This window comes from Pristiophorus japonicus, chromosome 18 (assembly GCF_044704955.1).
Source record: "Pristiophorus japonicus isolate sPriJap1 chromosome 18, sPriJap1.hap1, whole genome shotgun sequence".
In the NCBI taxonomy this organism is placed as follows: domain Eukaryota; kingdom Metazoa; phylum Chordata; class Chondrichthyes; family Pristiophoridae; genus Pristiophorus; species Pristiophorus japonicus.
This window is the reverse complement of record NC_091994.1, coordinates 57,815,234-57,836,344: the sequence shown is the minus strand read 5'-3', so window position 1 is coordinate 57,836,344 and position 21,111 is coordinate 57,815,234. Positions and strand designations below refer to the sequence as shown.

Sequence of the window (21,111 nt, the reverse complement as noted above, 5' to 3'; positions counted from 1 at the left end):
AATAAGATCAGGCTCATCTTTTTAACACACTTTGCCCCTTTAGAATTTTGCTGTAATGTGGCCCTTTTTGTCTCATCCGAATGGGAGCACCTCTGACAGTGCAGCATTCCCTCAGTACTGCACTGGAGTGTCGGACTGGATTATATGGGCAAAACCTGGAGTGGGGCTTGAACCCACAACCTCCTGACTGAGAGTGTTGTGCCAAGTTGTCACCACTGTAAGTAGAACCTGTTTTTAAATAGTACAGTTTGTTCTTCTTGTTGGTCATTATCTTCTATTTTAAATTAATAGAAAGGATTTGAGGTGGGGGGGGGGGTTAATTTCTTCAGTTAAAAATCTTTTGGTTTTAATGGTCCTACTAGGAAGGGATCCATCGGGAGTGGGGTTTGAACACATGACCTTGTGACTCAGAGGCTGCCAACCTTGTACAATCTGGCTGGAGGGGAGCAAGAGAACACATTTAGTGGCACTGGTTGCCACTTGTATTGACGCGAGGCGGGGGGGGGGGGCAGTGACCTCACCGGGGGCGGGGCCCCGTGACATCACCGGGGGCGGGTGCGGGGCAGTGACGTGCGGGGAGCGGGGCAGTGACGCGGACAGGGCAGTGACATCACCGGGGGCGGGGCCACTGACGCGAGGCGGGGGGGCAGTGACCTCACCGGGGGCGGGGCCCCGTGACATCACCGGGGCGGGGACGCGGGACGGGGGAAGTGACATCACGGGGGGCGGGGCGAGGCGAGGCCAATGACACTCTCGGTGGGCGGGGCAGTGAGGTTCCATGGCTGAGTACCGCGCGGTGCAGGGCGGCGCGCTCCGGCTGAAGGGAGTGTCCGAGCTTGGCGTCAAGAAGTGAGTGTATGCCCGGGCCCGGCGGCGCGGCGCGGGACGGAGCCCCCGTGGCCGGGGGACCGGGGGACCGGGGGCCCAGGCGCTGTACACCGGGGAGGCGGCCGGTCCGGTCTCAGGCTCAAACCGCGCCCCGCACAGTAATCCCCACCGTGCGGGGCTAAGCCGCACTGTCGGAGGGGCAGTGCTGAGGGAGCGCCGCACTGTCGGAGGGGCGGTACTGAGGGAGCGCCGCACTGTCGGAGGGGCAGTACTGAGGGAGCCCCGCACTGTCGGAGGGGCGGTACTGAGGGAGCGACGCACTGTCGAAGGGGCAGTGCTGAGGGAGCCCCGCACTGTCGGAGGGGCAGTGCTGAGGGAGCGCCGCACTGTCGGAGGGGCAGTACTGAGGGAGCGCCGCACTGTCGGAGGGGCAGTACTGAGGGAGCGCCGCACTGTCGAAGGGGCAGTGCTGAGGGAGCCCCGCACTGTCGGAGGGGCAGTGCTGAGGGAGCCCCGCACTGTCGGAGGGGCAGTACTGAGGGAGTGCTGCACTGTCGGAGGGGCAGCACTGAGGGAGCGCCGCACTGTCGGAGGGGCTGCGCTGAGGGAGCCCCGCACTGTCGGAGGGGCAGTACTGAGGGAGTGCTGCACTGTCAGAGGGGCAGTGCTGAGGGAGTGCCGCACCGTCGGAGGGGCAGTGCTGAGGGAGTGCTGCACTGTCAGAGGGGCAGTACTGAGGGAGTGCCGCACTGTCGGAGGGGCAGCACTGAGGGAGCGCCGCACTGTCGGAGGGGCAGCACTGAGGGAGCGCCGCACTGTCGGAGGGGCTGCGCTGAGGGAGCCCCGCACTGTCGGAGGGGCAGTACTGAGGGAGTGCTGCACTGTCAGAGGGGCAGTGCTGAGGGAGTGCCGCACCGTCGGAGGGGCAGTGCTGAGGGAGTGCTGCACTGTCGGAGGGGCAGTACTGAGGGAGCGCCGCACTGTCGGAGGGGCAGTACTGAGGGAGCGCCGCACTGTCGGAGGGGCAGTACTGAGGGAGCGACGCACTGTCGGAGGGGCAGTACTGAGGGAGCGCCGCACTGTCGGAGGGGCAATGCTGAGGGAGCCCCGCACTGTCGGAGGGGCAGTACTGAGGGAGAGCCGCACTGTCGGAGGGGCAGCGCTGAAGGAGCCCCGCACTGTCGGAGGGGCAGTACTGAGGGAGTGCTGCACTGTCAGAGGGGCAGTGCTGAGGGAGTGCCGCACCGTCGGAGGGGCAGTGCTGAGGGAGTGCTGCACTGTCAGAGGGGCAGTACTGAGGGAGTGCCGCACTGTCGGAGGGGCAGCACTGAGGGAGCGCCGCACTGTCGGAGGGGCTGCGCTGAGGGAGCCCCGCACTGTCGGAGGGGCAGTACTGAGGGAGTGCTGCACTGTCAGAGGGGCAGTGCTGAGGGAGTGCCGCACCGTCGGAGGGGCAGTGCTGAGGGAGTGCTGCACTGTCGGAGGGGCAGTACTGAGGGAGCGACGCACTGTCGGAGGGGCAGTACTGAGGGAGCGCCGCACTGTCGGAGGGGCAGTACTGAGGGAGTGCCGCACTGTCGGAGGACCTGTCTTTCAGTTCACAAGTTAATCCAAGGCTGCAAACCAGTCCCACCCACCCTTCCCTCAAACACACTGTCCCATCTGTGGCTCTTGTCAGTATAGGCGATCCCTCGAATGAGGATAACTTGCTTCTATGAGCTCACAGATGTTTCGATGAAGGATCTGATGTTCCAGTCCTGAACTCCAATTGAGGGGATGGAAGATGTCTGTGGGTGGATTTTTTTTAACCTGTGGTGGCCGTTGCACATCAGCCACTACACGGGCTCGACAGAGCTTGGTCTTGGTCCAACGGCAAGGGTTAACCAGGATGACTGGAGATCAGCTCTGCTGCACGGGCCCAGTGTGCACACATTGCAGTGTGGGCTGGTTCCCCCATCCCCCCATTTACTGGTGCCCCTCCCCCATCCCCCCATTTACTGGTGCCCCTCCCCGATCCCCCCATTTACTGGTGCCCCTCCCCGACCCCCCCCCCATTTACTGGTGCCCCTCCCCGATATAGGAACACAGCAACAGGAGGCTATTCAGCCCCTCGAGCCTGTTCTGCCATTCAATGAGTTGTGTGTATATTAAAAAAATGTGTATCTATACAAGGAATACTTGCCTTTTATATAGCACTTTTCACGACCACCTGACATTTCAAAGTGCTTTACATTGGTCACTGTTGTAATGTGGGAAACGCGGCAGCCAACCCGCGCACAAGCAACTCCCACAAACAGCAATGCGACAACGACCAGACCAATTGCTTTGTTATGTTGGTTGAGGGACAAAGATCCGCCAGAAACCCAGGGACAACTCTTTCAGATGAAATGTTAAACTCTTCGAAATAGTGCCATGGGATCTTTTTCATCCACCCAAGATGGCAGACTGCAGTTGTACAGGGTCTTGGTGAGACCACACCTGGAGTACTGTGCACAGTGTCGGTCTCCTTATCTGAGGAAGGATATACTTGCCTTAGAGGCGGCGGAACAAAGATTCACTAGATTGAGAGGGCTGTGTTTATGAGCAGGGATTGTGTAGAGTGGGCCTATCCTCTCTGGAGTTTAGAAGAATGAGAGGTGATTGGAAAAATATAAAATACTGAGCGGGATTGATGGGGTAGATGCTGAGAGGTTGGTTACGCTTGTTGGAGAATCTAGAACGATGGGGTCACAGTTTCGGGATAAGGGGTCAGCCATTTAAGACTGAGATGAGGAGACATTTCTTCACTTAGAGGGTTGTGAATATTTGGAATTCTCTACTCCAGAGGGCTGTGGATGCTCAGTCGATGAAAGAAAGACTTGGATTTATATAGTGCCTTTCACGACCACCGAACGTCTCAAAGCGTTTTACATTCACTGTCGGAGGGTCAGTACCGAGGGAGCGCTGCATTGTCGGAGGGACTGTACCGAGGGAGCGCTGCATTGTCGGAGGGACTGTACCGAGGGAGCGCTGCATTGTCGGAGGGACTGTACCGAGGGAGCGCTGCATTGTCGGAGGGACTGTACCGAGGGAGCGCTGCATTGTCGGAGGGACTGTACCGAGGGAGCGCTGCATTGTCGGAGGGACTGTACCGAGGGAGCGCTGCATTGTCGGAGGGACTGTACCGAGGGAGCGCTGCATTGTCGGAGGGACTGTACCGAGGGAGCGCTGCATTGTCGGAGGGACTGTACCGAGGGAGCGCTGCATTGTCGGAGGGACTGTACCGAGGGAGCGCTGCATTGTTGGAGGTGCCGCCTTTCGGATGATACGTTAAACGTCTGCCCTCTTGGGTGGATGCAAAGGATCCCCTGACACTACTTCGAAAAGGCGCAGGGGCGTTGTCCCCGGTGTCCCGGGCCAATATCTATTCCTCAATCAAAGCAACAAAAAAACAGACTACCCGATCATTATCACATTGCTGTCTGTGGGAGCCCGCTATGCGTAAATTGGCTGCCGCGCTTCTGCATTACAACAGTGACTACACTCCCTCAGTGCTGCCCCTCCCTCAGTGCTGCCCCTCCCTCAGTGCTGCCCCTGACAGACAGGTGGATGTGGATATTGGGGAGGGTGGGGATATTTGGGGGGGGGGGGCGGCGGCTAGAGTGAAGAGGTCAAGCGCTGGCAGCGGAAGGAGCGTGCGGCAAACCATTCCTACCCACCCCTTCCCTCAACGACTGTCTGTCCCGTCTGTGGACTGTTCAGCCACCAAAGAACTCACTTCAGGAGTGGAAGCAAGTCTTCCTAGATTCCAAGGGACTGCCGATGATGATAATCCAAGGATAACGCCTCTGCTCTGCTGCAAAATAGTGCCATGGGATCTTTTACGGCCACCTGAGGGCAGACAGGACCTCTGTTTAACGTCTAATCCGAATGGCGGTACCTCCGACAGTTTAGCGCTCACTCACCACTGCACTAGAGAATCAACATAGATTTTGTCCTCAAGTCTCTGAAGTGAAACTTGAACCCACAACCTTCTGATTCTCATGGGACTGACCCTTTGTACGACTGAAATAACAACAGAACATGCTGGGAACACTAAGCGAGTCTGGCGAGAATCTGTGAAGACAGAAACAGTTAACGTTTCAGGTCGATGACCATTCTGGTGAAAGGTCCAATGAAGGATTAAATTTAAGCCCCAGGGAGTTGCGCACCTTTCATAAGACTCCATCATCATCATCATCGGCAGTCCCTTGGAATCGAGGAAGACTTGCTTCCATTCTTAGCATGAGCTCTTGGGTGGCTGTACAGTCCAATGCGAGAACCACAGTCTGTCACAGGTGGGACAGACAGTGGTTGAAGAAAGGGGTGGGTGGGACTGGTTTGCCGCACACTTTCTGCTGCCTGCGTTTGATTTCTGCATGCTCTCGGCGACGAGACTCGAGGTGCTCAGTGCTCTCCCGGATGCACTTCCTCCACTTAGGGTGGTCTTTGGCCAGGGACTCCCAGGTGTCGGTGGAGATGTCGCATTTTATCAGGGAGGAAAAGACTATTGTGTTGATAATTCCTTGCTCTATCTACAGTCAGGTTACAGTACACAACACTGTCTCGGGCCTTCAGCACCTCACTTGATGAGAAGTAAGGGCCAAGTTTCTCTGATTTCTCTGTTAGACTTGTCTTTGTACATTTAGGATTTTATATTTTTTTTGTGTGGCAAGTTGCTGAACGTGTGAGCTGATGTGTAGCGAGGAGAAATTGCGGAAGGCTATCTCCTTAACCAATCCAATTGCAGGATTGTGACATTTACAGCGCAAGGACTGAGGAGGGTGAATTCAATGTCAAATCAGGTACAAAAATAGGAATAAAGAGGAGAAAGATTAGATTGAGAGAATAAAGGGACGTAAAGGAGAGGTTAAAGTTAAAATCACCAACAAATAAATTATGAAGGAATGAGACTTCACACTTGTAATGGACACCTTTCAGTGCCGGAGAGGTTGTTTGGCAGTAATTAGTACTTAACACATTGTTAAAATGGTGTGAGGTAACTTTCTGTAGTGCGTTTAATTCGTATCTTTGTGCAAATTCATCAACTTCCAGCACTGGAATGGTGATCCAGAAAGTGAGATACTGTTTCCACAAAGCGAACGGCGGCTGTTGCAACACTTGGATATTCAAGTTTAACTTCGCATCTGTCCTGCGCCCGAGGTTGCTCTGCAGTCATCAGCATCACCGTTATTGTGAGAGGAGAATCTGGGCCAAAATGTTTTGTCCTCTTTTCTCTGGCGTGCATAAATATATTCTAACTGTTGAGATTTTTTAAATATTTGGGGTTTGGTCCATTCCTACCTATTGAATTGTTAACCGGGAGAATGATGAGCGCTTTAGCATCCCAATTGTTCCCAGTATTCCTAGAATCCATCTTCAGATTTACATTGTCCACAATAAAACCCTTGGAGCAGCGACGGGACCACGAGGGAAAGTTCTGGTACAGAAGATGCATTCCCCGGCCCACTGCCTTCAGCTGTTTAGCCTCGTGCTCGCCATAGAATTTGTCTCTGTCTCTGAGGCTTAAACTGAACAATAAAGCCCTCTGCCCAACCCCCAGGGCCTCCTGCTCTCCCCTTTCCCTCCCTCATGCTCCCTCCTCCCTCCCTCCCCCCGCTCCCCCTCCTGCTCGGTCTCTCCCAGTGTAATCCTCTCTTTCCTCCGATGTGTGCGACTCGATTCCCTCACTGTCAGATTTCCAAAACAAATACTATAACTGCGATCTTTTGTGCTTTTCTTTTTTTTTTTAAAAAAGGAAGAAAAAGAAGAATAAGGAAAGCAAGAAATTGCTGGGACAGATCACCTCCAATCAGGAGGAGGGGGAGGAGTCGGAAGAGCGTAAGCGACAGACGGTGGTGGACAAACGAACGCCAGCGCAGAAGGCATTTGACAAGATGCAGGAGAAGCGGGTGAGCTGTTGCATCTTAATGAATAAAGAGTCAAAACCTGGGAATGCTGGCGCTCCACAGCCGGTCAGTTGTTGGTCCTTCATCAGACTGGAAGATGTTGAACTGAATGAATCACAGTGGGGGAGAGGAGGGATACATTGGGTGGAATGCACAGAAATAGGTACAAATTGTCAACTATCTGCAGCTTATTTCCAGAAAGGAGGAAAAGATATGTACAGCTAAAGGGAAGGGAAGGAAAACTACTCAGCTGGGGCAGGGACAGTCACCGGAAGGGAAATGGGAGGGCAATTTGCAACCGCATCAATCTGATGAAATAAAGACCAGAAAAAGCTGGAAGCAGCCAGCAAGCTTGTCAGAAAGACTGGCCAGAACCCCAGGTGCAGCCACCCCAACATCCCTAGCCAGAACCCCAGGTGCGGACAATGCCCACAAACCCGCACAATTCCCTCTGGCCAGAACTCCAGGTCCTGTTGCCCCTCCCCCCCCCCCCCCCCCGGCCGGAACCCCACATGCGGGCCCTCCTGGCCAAAAGCATGTTCAGATAAAGGGTCCACACCCACAAGGCCAACTGGCCTCTTCCCAACCAGCCTGTACACCTCCACACCAATGTTCCCTCTCAGCTGCACAGCCAGAGACCGGCTTTTCCCATGTTACATTTTGTGTGTGCACAAAATTGAATGGGCCGCACAGCCCCTCAAAGTGTCTGCGGACTCAAAGAATTAGGGGAAGCATTGCTCTATGCGCCCCCAAACCCTATTTCCCCAGCCACTTTGTTCCCCCACACTAAGAAAGTGAGCAATCTAGTTAGTTTGGAGCAAAGGGCCAGTTATCCAGAAAACTGCTTTATTTGCCCAGGTATAATCTGAGAGGGAATGAATGGCCCGAACCTTCAATAACCTGGTACCGAGCATGTTTCTGATCTCTGAGGTAAGCAGTCAGTTAGATTAGACAGCACTAGTTCCCACTAAAGGAGCACATTGGTGTACTTCTATAACAGCAGCATGTTGAACTGAACACTGCAGACTACTTGGGGCTCTGAGCTAATGGCAGCAGATCACCAAGGCCCTGAGCAGCCTGGTGCTTCCCCGGCCAAGTCTGCTTGGACTGGAGGCCTCGGGTAAATCTAGAGTTGCTGGGCTGCAATAAAGTGTGGGTGCACCATAGACAACATGGTATTGGCTGGTTTAGCATCACTCTTGGATCCCAGACTCAGCACTTTGAGAAAGCACAGTTCTTCAGAGGTGTAATCTCTGCAGCACGCTGACTGCTGCAACACCCGCCTCCGGTCCCCGCAACACTTCCCTCGGTCCACATTAATGGCAACAAACCTCATCAATACAGTTCCATGAAAGGTCATCAACCCGAAACATTAACTCTCTTTCTCTCTCCACAAATTCTGCCTGACCTGATCAGTGTTTCCAGCACTTTCTGATTTTATTTCTGATTTCCAACATCCGCAGTATTCTGCTTTTGTTCCTTGCGGTTCCATTCTGCGTGTGTGTGTTTAGGGGGCTCATTCTCCTCCGGTCTCCCCCTTCTCGGTCATACCGCCTCCCCAAAGAACGGCTCCAGTTATCTCATTAATTGCAAATTGTGAAAGGACAATGCAAACAAAATATAGTATGAATTAGTGATCTGTATCCACTAACATTCAGCCTTAAAAGCAGGCTGTGATTCTGTATCGATTGGAGAAAAAAAGAGCAAAGTGCTGCAGATGCTGGAAACATCAAACAAAAGCAGTAAATACTGGAAACACTGAGCAGGCCAGCCAGCATCTGTGGAGTGAACCGATTGGTTAATGTTTCAGGTGTGGACTCTTGGTTAGAACGGGAGGGAAATACAGATAAACAGCGTTTAAAAGGAACTGAGCAAAGCGAAGGGGAAAAGAAAGACTAGCATTTATATAGCGCCTTTCACGACCACTGGACACCTCAGCGCTTTACAGCCAATGAAGTACTTTTGGAGTGTAGTCATGGTTTAATGTGGGAAACTCAGCAGCCAATTTGCACACAGCAAGCTCCCACAAATAGCAATGTGATAATGATCAGATAATCTGTTTGTAATGTTCATTGAGAGATAAATATTGGCCAAGACACCGGGGATAAACTCTCCTGCTCTTCTTTGAAATAGTGCCGTGGGATCTTTTAAGTCCACCTGAGAGCAGACGGGGCCTCGGTTTAACGTCTCATCGAAAGACGACACCTCCGACAGTACAGCACTCCTTCAGCACTGCACTGGAGTGTCAGCCTAGATTTTTGTGCTCAAGTCCCTGGAGTGGGACTTGAACCCATAACCTTCTGACTTGAGGCGAGAGTGCGACCCACCGAGCCACAGCAAACACTGGACACACACACACGTAACGTGTTTAAGTGGAGAACAGGAAAGGTTAAATAGCAGACGTGATAATGTGAGAAATACTAATCACACCTGCTATGAAACTATCTTCTGTTCTGTCCTTACTAAAGCACTTTACGGGTCGTGTGTACCCCCGGCCCCCTCCTTTTTCAGGTCATTTTTCAACGCTGTCAGTGAGTCAGAACTACAGCTGTCTGTCTCCTCACTCTTCCACTTAGTTTTGTAAAGATTGTTCCTCCAGTCCTTCTCACTCGCTTCCTGCTGTTTCATTTCTTGCAGCAAATTGAAAGGATCCTGAAGAAGGCATCAAAAACTCACAAACAGAGTGTGGAGGTAAGATGCTCATTTTCTGCTGCTTAAATGCTTATCTTAATTGATATTTAAAATTCTAAAGTTCATTTTGACTTGAAGCTTTTGCAGAAACCTTGCAAGCAGTCAAGATTTGTTTTGTCTGAGTATCTCCAGCAAGAGAGAAATCATTGCTGGATGGGGTATGGGAAATGAGCCAGAACAGATAAGTTTGGGAACATCGAGGCAATCGCAATCACAATAATGTTTAAAATAACAATTGAGGAAGACTTAAGTAAGACAAAGACCAAAGTAATAGATTGGGAAAAGCTGATTTTGAGGGGATAAGAATTGGAACTAGGAAAAATAAACGGGAAAGATAGAGAGAGAACAGCAGTAGGAAATATTTAAAACGCTTATCAATAGAGTTCAGGAGAAATGTATTCTGCTTTTGAAAACTAACCAGTGATATTCATTCATGACACCCCATAGATGAATAAAGAGATAAGATCCAAATTGAAACTAAAGAAAAAGGCATCCACTAAGTATATCATAGGCAGTCCCTCGGGATCGAGGAAGACTTGCTTCCACTCTAAAAATGAGTCCTTAGGTGGCTGAACAGTCCAATACGAGAATTATAGTCCCTGTCACAGGTGGGACAGATAGTCGTTGAGGGAAGGGGAGGGTGGGACTGGTTTGCCGCACGCTCTTTATAGACAACAAAGGAGAGGATGACAATAAAGGAAAATTTTAAAAAACAATTAGGAAGGCAAAGAGGAACTGAAATTAAATTAGCAAGGAATACAAAATAGAAATAGTAAAATATTCCACAGACTCACAAATGGGAAATCAGGATAGGGACAGGTCCACTAAGGGGTACACACATTAAACTCTCAGGTAATGCCAGCAAAATGGCAAAAATATTGAATATTTACCTTGTTTTGGTATTGACCAGGGAGACTAATGGGGTGGACATGACATTAGTAGCAGAGATCATAAAAGATAGAGAGACACTTAAGATAGAAAAGAGGCAGATAATTGATTTAAAAAATCCATTTTAGAGTATAAAACCCCTGGTCTGGATGGATTGCATCCGTGCGTATTAAAAGAATTTAGGAAAGCGATAGCAGAGGCACTATTACACACATACAATTAATTAGAAAAGAGGACTGGCGGACAACTAATATGATTCCTGTATTTAAAAAGAGAGATAGAACTAACCCAGGGAACTATAGACCAGTGAGCTTAACATGAGTGGTAGGAAAGATAATGGAATCTTTACTCAAAGGTGTAATAAAGAACATCTAGAAATTGAAAATAGTCAGCACAGATTTCAAAAGAGAACATAAGAAATAGGAGCAGAGTAGGCCATTTGACCCCCTCGAGCCTGCTCTCCTATTTAATAAGATCATGGCTGATCTGATCATAGACTCAGCTCCACTTCCCTGCCCGCTCCCCATAAATAAGAAGGTAAGAAATAGGAGCACCTTACTGAATTCTTTGAAGTAGTAACAGAAAAAGTAGATGAGGATAATACAGTACACACAATATATTTGGATTTCCTAAAAGCCCAGGCTGGACTCTCTCTTCGATCAGCCTACAGCTTCCTTCTGTAGCTCTCTTGACACCCTCCGAAAGGCCCATCGAGACACTTGTCACTGCTTCCACATGAGCAGCGTCCCCAACTGCCCAATCCTAAATTCTCATCGACCTTCCTGCCCAGCGCGCCCGCTGGGAACTAATCTTTCTTGCCTCCTTCCCATCTCACTCGCCCCACCGCCCCCCAACGCTGGCCCTGTGGACTCAGCCAGTGGATCAGCTATCACTGCCCCTCTCCGTATCTCCCTCCAGAATGTCCGTTCACGTGTGAACAAGGCCCTTGCCATCCATGAGCTTATTGTGGATGATTGCATCGACATCATGGCCCTGATGGGAATCTGGCTGAGGGGTGATGACACATTCTCCCTCAATGAAGCCTCCCAGCCTGATTATACCTAGCGCCAAGCCCACACCATCGCGGTGGTAATGTGGCTCTTTACACCAAATCGCACTTTGGTCTGGCCCCCAGGGCTTCTCCGGCACCTTCTCCTTTGAGCATTTCGCCTTGTTCCACCCCTCTCGCCCCTCATTTCAAATCTTCATTCTCTACCGCCCACCCAAATACCATGCCAATTTTCTGAGTTATCTTCATTGTTTTTCTCCCTCAGCCTCTGCACTAAGCGACTTCTCATCCTCGGTGATTTTAACCTCCATCTCAACTTATATCTCCTCTGAGTTCACTGCCCTCTTAGCCTCCCTTAATATAAACCCCCTCCTACCCATATTCATGGCTACCCCTTGACCTTACAGCCTGACATGGCCTTGCTACCTCATTGTGTCATTCACAGATGAGGCAGCTCTCCACCCACATTACCCCTTCCCCCCCCTCCCAACCCTACTTCCTTCTGTGTCTGACCCTGGGGAAAAAACTCTCCCAGTTCACTTACAACTGCCCTCCATTCACCACAGCATTTCTGCTCAACCACACCCTCGCCTCCACCATTAAAACCATTGCTCTCTGTCACCCTGGTACGATCTTCAGTCCAAGGGCCGCAGACTTGAACGGATATGGTGGACATCTGGTTTAGCCATTCACGATCAGATCTGGCTGGACGACATAAAACACTATCGAATCATGCCCTCCTCTGCCAAAACTGCTCTTTGTTGCAGGATGGCCATCCTGAAATGCAAAGATAACCCCCAGCTTCTTTCCTCTACTACCAACCATCTTCTTAACCCCCCCCCCCCCGCCTCCTCCACCCTCCCCTTCAACAAGAAGTACAAGGAGCTCTTGGATTTCATTGTCACTAAGATTGAGACCATCTGACCAGCTGCCTCTTCCCTTCCTTCCCCATGCCTAGCGGGCCAAACTTCTTCTAAGGTTCCCCCTGCTCTAGCCCTGACTTCACATCTTTCTCCAGTTTCTCCCGGATCTCCTCTCATGCCCTCTCCGAACTCATCTTGTCCATGAGACCCACTTCCTGCTCCCTTGACCCTATTCCCACCAAACTGCTGACCATCACAACTTTTTCTGACTCCCATATTAGCCGACATTGTTAACGGTGCTCCCTCCTCAGGTACTGTCACCCTCTCCCTCAAATTTGCCATCACCCCTCTCAAAAACCAACCCTTGATCCCACTGTCCTTGCAAACTACCACCCCATCTCCAACTTCCCTTTCCTTTCAAGTCCTTGAACATGCTGTCTCCTCCCAAATCCATCCCCATCTTTCCTGGAATGCCACCTTTTGAATCTGTCCAATCAGGCTTCTGTCCCCGAAACGGCCCCTTATCAAAGTCACAGCTGACATTGTATGTGACTGTGACCATGGTAAACTATCCCTCTTCGTTATTTTCGACCCGTCTGCAGCCTTTGACACGGTTGATCACTCCATCCTCCTCCAATACCTCTCCTCCGTCATCCAGCTGAGTGGGACTGCACTCGCCTTGTTCCATTCTTATCTATCCATTTGTAGCCAGAGAATGACCTGCAATGGCTTCTCTTCCTGCTCCTGCACTGGTGTCCCCCAAGGATCTGTCCTTGGCCCCCTCCTATTTCCCATCTACATGCTGCCGCTCGGTGACATCCAAAAACACAACACATGTTGCATGTGTACGCTGACGATTCATAGCTCTACCTCATCACCTCTCTCGACTCCTCCACTGTCTCTGATTTGTCTCTCTGCTTGTTTGACATTTATTGGATGAACAGAAATTTCTTCCAATGAAATATTGGGAATAGCGAAGCCATTGTTTTCGGTCCCCGCCACCAACACCATCCCTCTCCCTGGCAACCTTGATGTCATATTTGACCCCGAGATGAGCTTCTGACCCCGCTATCACCAAGACAGCCTAATTCCACCTCCGTAACATCGCCCATCTCTGCCCTTGCCTCGTCTGCTGCTGAACCTTCGACCATGCCTTTGTTACCTCTATTCCAACGCACTCCTGGCTGGCCTCCCATCTTCCACTCTCCATAAACTTAAGCTCATCCAAAACTCTGCTGCCCGTGTCCTAACTCGCACCAAGTCCCGCTCACCCCCTGTGCTTGTTGTCCTACATTGGCTCCCGGTTAAGCAATGTCTCAATATAAAATTTCTCATCCTTGTTTTCAAATTCCTCCATGGCCTCACCTCTCCTTATCTCTTTAACCTCCTCCGGCCTACAACCCTCCAAGATCTCTGCACTCCTCCAATTCTGGCCTCTTGCACAACCCTTATTTTAATCACTTCATTATTAGCAGCCGTGCCGTCAGCTGCCTAGGCCCTAATCTCTCAAATTCCTTCCCTAAACCTCTCCGCCTCTACCCCTCTCTCCTTTAAGATGCTCATTAAAACCTACCTCTTAGACCAAGCTTTTGATCGTATCTCCTTAAATGGAGATGTCAAATTTTGTTTGATAATGCTCCTGTGAAGCACGTTGGGACATTTCATTACGTTAAAGGGGCTATATAAATACAAATTGGTGTAATAAAAGCAAACCAAGCACTGGGGTTCATTTCTATGAAGAATAAAATTGAAAAGCAGAGAATTATGTTGAACTTGTATCGAGCCTGGGTTGGATCACACTTGGAGTACTGTGAAAAGTTCTTGTCTCGATATTATAAAAAGGAGATAGAGACACTGGATAAGGTGCAAATAAGGTTCACAAGAATGATACCAGAACACACATGATATACTCATCAGAAAAGGCTGAACAGACTGGGGCTCTTTTCTCTAGAAAAGGGAAAACTGAGGGATGGCGTGATGGAGGTTTTTTAAATTGAGTGTGCTTTCAGAAGGCATTTATTACACGAGATTAGGGCTCATGGGATTGGGGGGTTATATGTCAGCTTGGACTGAAAATTGGCTAGCAGAGAGTAGGAATAAACAGGTTATTTTCGGTGTGGCATGTCGTAACTGGTGGGGTGTCGCAAGGATCAGTGCTGGGGCCTCCGCTATTTACAATCTATATTAATGACTTAGATGAGGAGACCAAGTAAGTTATGAGGAGGACGTAAAGAGGCTGCAAAGGGATATAGTTAGGTAGGAACAGGAGTAGGCCATCGAGCCCCTCGAGCCTGTTCTGCCATTCAATGAGATGATGGGTGATCTGCGACCTAACTCCATATCCCTTTGTCCCATATCCCTTAATACCTTTGGTTAACAAAAAACTATCAATCTTCGATATAAATTAACAATTGATCTAGCAGAGGAGAGTTCCAAACACTGCCCTGTGTATGTAGAAGTGTTCCCTGATTTCACTCCTGAAAGGCCTGGCTCTTAATGTTTAGACTATGCCCCATAGTCCGAGAATCCCCAACCAGTGGGAATAGTCTCTAACTACCTTATCTGTTCCCTTTAATATCCTGAAAACTTTAATCAAACCACCCATTAACCTTCTAAATTCTAAGGAATACAATCCTAGTTTGTGTAATCTCTCCTCGTAACTTAACCCTTGCAGTCTGGGTATCATTCTGGTAAACCTACGCTGTACTCCCTCCAAGGCCAATATATACTTCTGACGGTGTGATGCCCAGAACTGCTCACAGTGCTTCAGGTGTGGTCTAATCAGGGCTTTGTACAGCTGCAGCGTAACTTCTACCCCTTTGTACTCTAGTCCTCTAGATATAAAGGTCAGCATTCCACTTGCCTTTTTGATTATTTTCTGTATCTGTCCATGACATTTTAATGATCGATGTACCTGGACCCACAAGTCTCTTTGGACGTCTGCTGTTTTTAGCTTTTCACCAGTTTAGAAAATTACCTGTTCTTTCCTTTTAGGTCCAAAGTGGTTAAGTGAGTGAGCGAGAAATTGAAGATGGAGTATAGTGTGGGGAAATGTGAAATTATCCACTTTGGTAAAAAGTGAGGGATTAGTAAATGTTGGTATGCAGAGGGATTTGGGGGTCCTTGTACACGAATCATAGAAAGTTAACATGCAGGTACAGCAAACGGTTAGGAAGCCAAATGGTACGTTCAGCATTATTTAAAGGGGGTTGGGGTACAAGAGTAAAGAAGTCTTGCTGCAATTATATAGGGCTTTGGTGACACCACACCTGGAGTACTGTGCACAGGTTTGGTCTCCTTACCTAAGGAAAGATATACTTACCTTAGAGACGCTGCAACAAAGGTTCACTAAATTGATTCCTGGGTTGAGAGGGTTGTCCTATGAGGGGAGACTGAGTAGGCTAGGCCTACTCGAGTTTAGAAGAATGAGAGGTGATCTCATTGATATAAGATTCTGAGGGGGATTGACAGAACAGATGCCGGAGAGTCTAGAACCAAGGGTCACAGTCTCAGGATAAGGGGTCGGCCATTTGGGACTGAGATGAGAAGTTTCTTCACTCAGAGTTGTGAATCTTTGGCATTCTCTGCCCCAGAGGGCTATAGGTCCTCAGTCATTGAGTATATTCAAGACTGAGATCAATAGATTTTTGAATATCATGGGATATGGGGACAGTGCAGGAAAGTGGAGTTGAGGTCGAAGATCAGCCATGATCTCATTGAATGGCGGAGCAGGCTCGAGGGGCCGAATGGCCGACTCCTGTTATGTTCCTGTGCTTGATCGGGTAGAGTGAGAGGCAATGTTTCTGCTTGTGGGAGTTCAAAACTACAGCTCATAAATATAAGATAGTCACTAATAAATGTAATAGGGAATTCAAAAGAAAATTCTTCACCCAGAGAGTGGTAAGAATGTGGAACTTGCTGCCACAAGGAATAGTTGAGACGAATCAAAATCGTGAGCTAGGAAGGACGAGAAGGTTATGCTGATAAGTTGCTGCTGGATTCCTGTGCAATTCACATTGTAGTTGTGATTTCTACCTCTGTGTGGCAGCAGCTGAACCTTGCTCATTCGGTGGTTCCAGCCCCACTCAGTGGTGAGATTGTGCTGGTACACCTTGGGTCCCTTCCACACTATAGTTTAGTATTATAGTATTCGGCAGCCCCTCTTATCGAGGATGACCCGCTTCCACACCAAAAAGAGATGAGTTCACAGGTGTTTCAATGAAGGACCTAATATTCCAGGTCCCGAACTACATCCTGAAGGGTGGAAGATGCCTGTGTGTGGATTTTTTTAACGTGGGGTGACCGTTGCACACCAGCCACCACACGGGCTTGACAGAGCTAGGTCTTGGTCCAGTGGCAAGGGTTAACCAAGACGACTGGAGACCTGCTCTGCTGCATGGACCTAGTGCACACATATCGCAGTGTGGGCTGGCCCGTGCTGCCCCTGGGCCCCCCACCCCCCTCTCCTGGGCCCCCGGGTCCGTCCCCACCCCCCTCTCCTGGGCCCCGATCCTTCGCTGCTCCTGGGCACCGATCAAAAATGGAGCAGTCAGTAACAGGACATCAATTAGTCTCCTCTTGGAGACATCAAATATCAACACTGTTATTTGAAATATCAAAATATTAAACTCCAGCCTAGTTGAAGGGTCATTAACATCAGAAACAAACGTCAACTAATAATGAACAAGGTTCAGTCGGGATGTGAATAACAGCAGAATCCAAACCCTGCAGTCACTTGTGAACTCGCTGGTGTCCCAGCAGGTTGGGTGATTGATGAAGCCTTTCGCACGCACTGAGCAGGTGAACGGCCTCTCCCCAGTGTGAAATCGCCGGTGTCTCAGCAGGTCAGAGTGCAGCCCTTTGCACGCTCCGATCCAGGAAATGAATGCCTGACATTTCGCTTGGACTTGGGGCTAACAACGATAACTTGTATTTATATAGCATCTTTAACATGGTAAAACATCCCAAGTTGCTTCACAGGAGTGCTGTCAAACAAAATTTGACACCAAGCCACAGAAGGAGAAATTAGGGCAGACTTGGTCAAAGAGGTAGGTTTTAAGGCTTATCTTAACGGAGGAAAGAGAGGTAGAAAGACGGAGAGGTTTAGGGAGGGAATTCCAGAGCTTAGGGCCCAGGCACGAATGTCAATGGTTGAGCGATTATAATCAGGGATGTTCAAGAGTGCAGACATCTTGGGGGGCGGTGGGTGGGGGGAGCTGCTGGAGAAGATTAGAGATGGGGAGGGGCGAGGCCATGGAGAGATTTGAAAACGAGGAGAATTTTTAAATTGAGACGCTATTTAACCGGGAGCCAATGTAGGTCAGCGAGCACGGGGTGATGGGTGAGCGGGACTTGGTGCGAGTTAGGACATGGGGAGCTGAGTTTTGGGTGACCTCGAGTTTATGTAGGGTAGAATGTGGGAGGCCAGCCAGGATCGTGTTGGAGTAGTCAAGTCTAGAGTAACAAAGACTTGGATGAGGGTAAATCAAACATGTCACTGCATTTTATAGTCAATCCTAAGAAACTAAACCGTGAATGTTTTTTTAAAAAAAAGGACCAGAAAAAAGCTCCTAGTCCATCCAGATGCACGGCCATCAGCCAGCTCCCCTTCTCCTCCAGTCATGTAATCGCTGGAGAGGCGATAAAGTAAACACCAACGGTCTGAGCTATTTATAAAGGACTTGCAGCAATTCTTTATTAAACAGGAAATGCTAGAAATAAAGAGCAGATCTGTCAGTGAATGACGAGGTTTTGTGTGTGAACCCCCTCATCAAAACATTCACCACCTGACAGCACTTGTTACTTTGCGGGAGTACCTGAGACAGGGATGGTCCAGGACTGGTGCCCACAGAATGCTCAGAGTATGTCTCCCAATAGCAGGATGCTGATGTGAGGTTACTGAATTTTTGCCTGTCAATCTGCAGCCGATATTTTTTTATATTTCTGTGAAGCCATTTTAGGAAAAAGCATTTTCCTTAATGGCAGTTCATTTTGAACCACAGTGGTTTTTGAAGTAGGCTAGATTTTATTTATTTATTCATGGGATGTGGGCATTTTTGAAGGGCCATCTTGTGAAAGCGGCTGGGCGTTTAAATCTCCTTCCGTCCCCCAGCAGAATTGTTGCTTCCTCCTCGCTTACGTTGGAATCTCGGTCGATCCTACAGCTTCGAGCCACTTCAGTTTCTGCTGCAGGATTGTTTGGAGCTTGTATTTTCCATTTTTGTCCTTGCAAGCAAGAAAACTGCTGCTGGGGCATTACCTGAATGCAATGTTTAATATCCATCAGAATATTAAACAATTTAGTATTTTTTGGACAATCAGTATTGAGGGCACTGCTTTATAAAAATTACTAACAGTAACAGCCGTAGATCAAATATACTTTTCTAAATTTGCCTAAAAACAAAAAAGTGAACACTTTGTCTTCACGGGAACAGTGCTCCTTCAGCATTGTGCCTGCACTGCAGCTGGTGTTGGGCTGCTGTTGCTGTTGGAGATGAGCCTCAGTGTTGCCACTTGTAACCCAGCTCATGGTGTCCTGCAGAGCATTGCGAGGTCTGTAGTATCCCGAGAGTTTGTGCTGAAAATGGGCCTGACCATCCCTGAATGCCAGATCTGTTTTATGTTAGACTGAGATGGAGTGTTGTGTTTTGAATGAAGAGGAGCAGATGGTGTCGTGAACTGTTGCAGTGACCTTCGGCATTCTGGGGGCAGCACACAGGGAGTCTGCTCCCAATCTGCTGGCTGCACGAGACCCCATGAACCGAGCATGACCAACTGGGCCCAATTCCCAGTCTGGTGACACAAGGCACTAAAGTTTGAGTCCGGCTCCACCCACAGGCAGTGTGTGGGTGTCGGGCGAGGGCCCAGCACGCTGGGAGAACAGGACTGCTCGGGGCATTCCATGCTTAATGCCTGCAGCGTTCCCTCCCTCCACCAGCACAGACGTGTCTCCTCTCTCTGTGCCCAAGTGCCTTCGGACACTGAACAGGCTCAATTACCCGAAACGCTGACTTGTAACCTCTCTTTGCTTTTCTTGCAGGAGTTTAACCGACACCTGGATACCCTGACGGAACATTATGATATCCCCAAAGTCAGCTGGACTAAATGAGGAGATGGGGGCAGCTTTTGGACATCTTTTTATTGGGATTCCTCTTTCTATTTTCTGTATTCTTTGCATCTGCAGTAAATTAAAATAGACTCTCTCTCTCTCTCTCTCTCTCTCTCTCTCCCGACTTGTCTCTGAGGACGAGGCCTGGACTGCTGCTGATGGTCGGTCGACCACTTTGTAAATATAATTTTCCTGTTGACCTCGCTCTTGTATGTTCCCTGACTCCTGAGGAAGGTAACAGATAGGTACACGTACACTGAACAGCTTTTCAATGGTAGCCCATCACGTGACCTCGAGCGAGTGTAATACTCGTTCTAGATTGAGGAGTGGATAATTTTGTGTCAGAGTTGCTACTTTTATCTCAACACTTGCGTAGTTGATCTTTTTCCAGATATGTGCCGCAACATTCAGACATGAAGCAGTTAGCCTGCCTGCAGGTCCTTGCACCAGTGACAGGCGCAGTGGTTAACACAACTTCCCATCTGTGCATAGCCCACAGCTACATTTAGTTTGCAGTTGGTTTTGTTTTGTGGAAACTGTGGCAATGACATATCCGCCATTGTTGGAGTGGGGTCTGACCAAGTGATACTGGGCTGCAACATCACTGGGGTGTAAGCTGTGTTCAGTGGGAACGTGGAGGAATCGAAAAGGTGGTGAGCCCTTTGATGTGTATTAGTTGGTCAGACAATCAATACTGTTTGCAGAGTTGAACTGCTGTTTTGTGAGGAGTTTGAAGTCCGAATGTTGCTACCTGCAGTCGGATGGATTAAGCCCTTGCTCTGTAGCGAAGCGAGGTTGGCTGGTACACTCGGTCTGTTGCCTTCCTCCTTGATGTTTGAGACCTGCATACTGCAAAATAAAACCCCTGAAACTTACCACAGAAACATTTGTGCTTTATTCAAAACACACTGTAATCTAGGACAAGATTTTGCAGTCTCCCGTAGCTAGCTCTTTGCAAGTAATAGTTGAGGTCAAGTGATGGGGATGAGAGGGGTAGTTTATCACGATCAATGTGGCAGTGTGCGTATACCAAGGCTGGCATGGAACGGGTGGGAGGGGGGAATTGCAAATACCTGTCTGTGGGGCTGTATGGTGGCAAAATCCTAGCCTATGATGGTGTGGACCAGAACATTTCTCCTGCTCACTGCTTGGAGATCCTATATTAATGTATATTAGCAAGGCTTTTGACAAGGTCCCACATGGTAGGCTGATCAAAAAAAATAAAAAGCCCATGGGATCCAAGGGAGAGTGGCAAATTGGATCCAAAATTGGCTCAGTGGCAGGAAGCAAAGGGTAATGGTTGCGGGGAGTTTTGTGGCCTGGAAGGCCACAGGGCTCAGTGCTCTGTCCCTTCGTTTTTGTAATATATATTAACGATTTGGACTTAAATGTATGGGCATGATAAAGAAATTTACACATGATACAAAAATTGGCCATGTGGTTGACAGTGAAGAGGAACGCTCGGCCTGCAGGCAGATATCGATGAAACATAAAAAATAGGTGCAGGCGCAGGCCATTTGGCCCTTCGGGTCTGCACCACTATTCAATATGATCATGGCTGATCATGCAACTTCAGTACCCCATTCCTGCTTTCTCTCCATAACCCTTGATCCCTTAGCCATAAGGGTCACATCTAACTCCCTTTTGAACTAGCCTCTAACTTTCTGTGGTAGAGAATTCCACATGCTCACAACTCTGAGTGAAGAAGTTCTCCATCTCGGTCCTAAATGGCTTACCCCTTATCCTTAATCTGTGACCCCTGGTTCTGGACTTCCCCAACATTGGGAACATTCTTCC

At 49.3% G+C, this 21,111-nt stretch overlaps 1 protein-coding gene across 1 annotated transcript; it reads left to right on the top strand.

Annotated features, from left to right (window-relative positions):
- The first annotated feature begins 740 nt into the window (after positions 1-740).
- Positions 741-20,198, top strand: fam32a (family with sequence similarity 32 member A). Its single transcript, XM_070860905.1, has 4 exons — positions 741-849; positions 6,605-6,758; positions 9,393-9,446; positions 19,246-20,198. Exons 1-4 carry the CDS (start codon positions 779-781, stop codon positions 19,312-19,314), a joined length of 348 nt encoding a protein of 115 aa, XP_070717006.1. The 5' UTR covers positions 741-778; the 3' UTR covers positions 19,315-20,198.
- Positions 20,199-21,111: the final 913 nt, after the last annotated feature.

Coding starts and splice junctions, on each gene's coding strand:
- fam32a (XM_070860905.1), top strand. CDS start 779: ATGGCTGAGTACCGCGCGGTGCAGGGCGGCGCGCTCCGGCTGAAGGGA. Junction 850..6,604: donor TCCGAGCTTGGCGTCAAGAA/GTGAGTGTATGC, acceptor TTTTTAAAAAAG/GAAGAAAAAGAAGAATAAGG. Junction 6,759..9,392: donor ACAAGATGCAGGAGAAGCGG/GTGAGCTGTTGC, acceptor CATTTCTTGCAG/CAAATTGAAAGGATCCTGAA.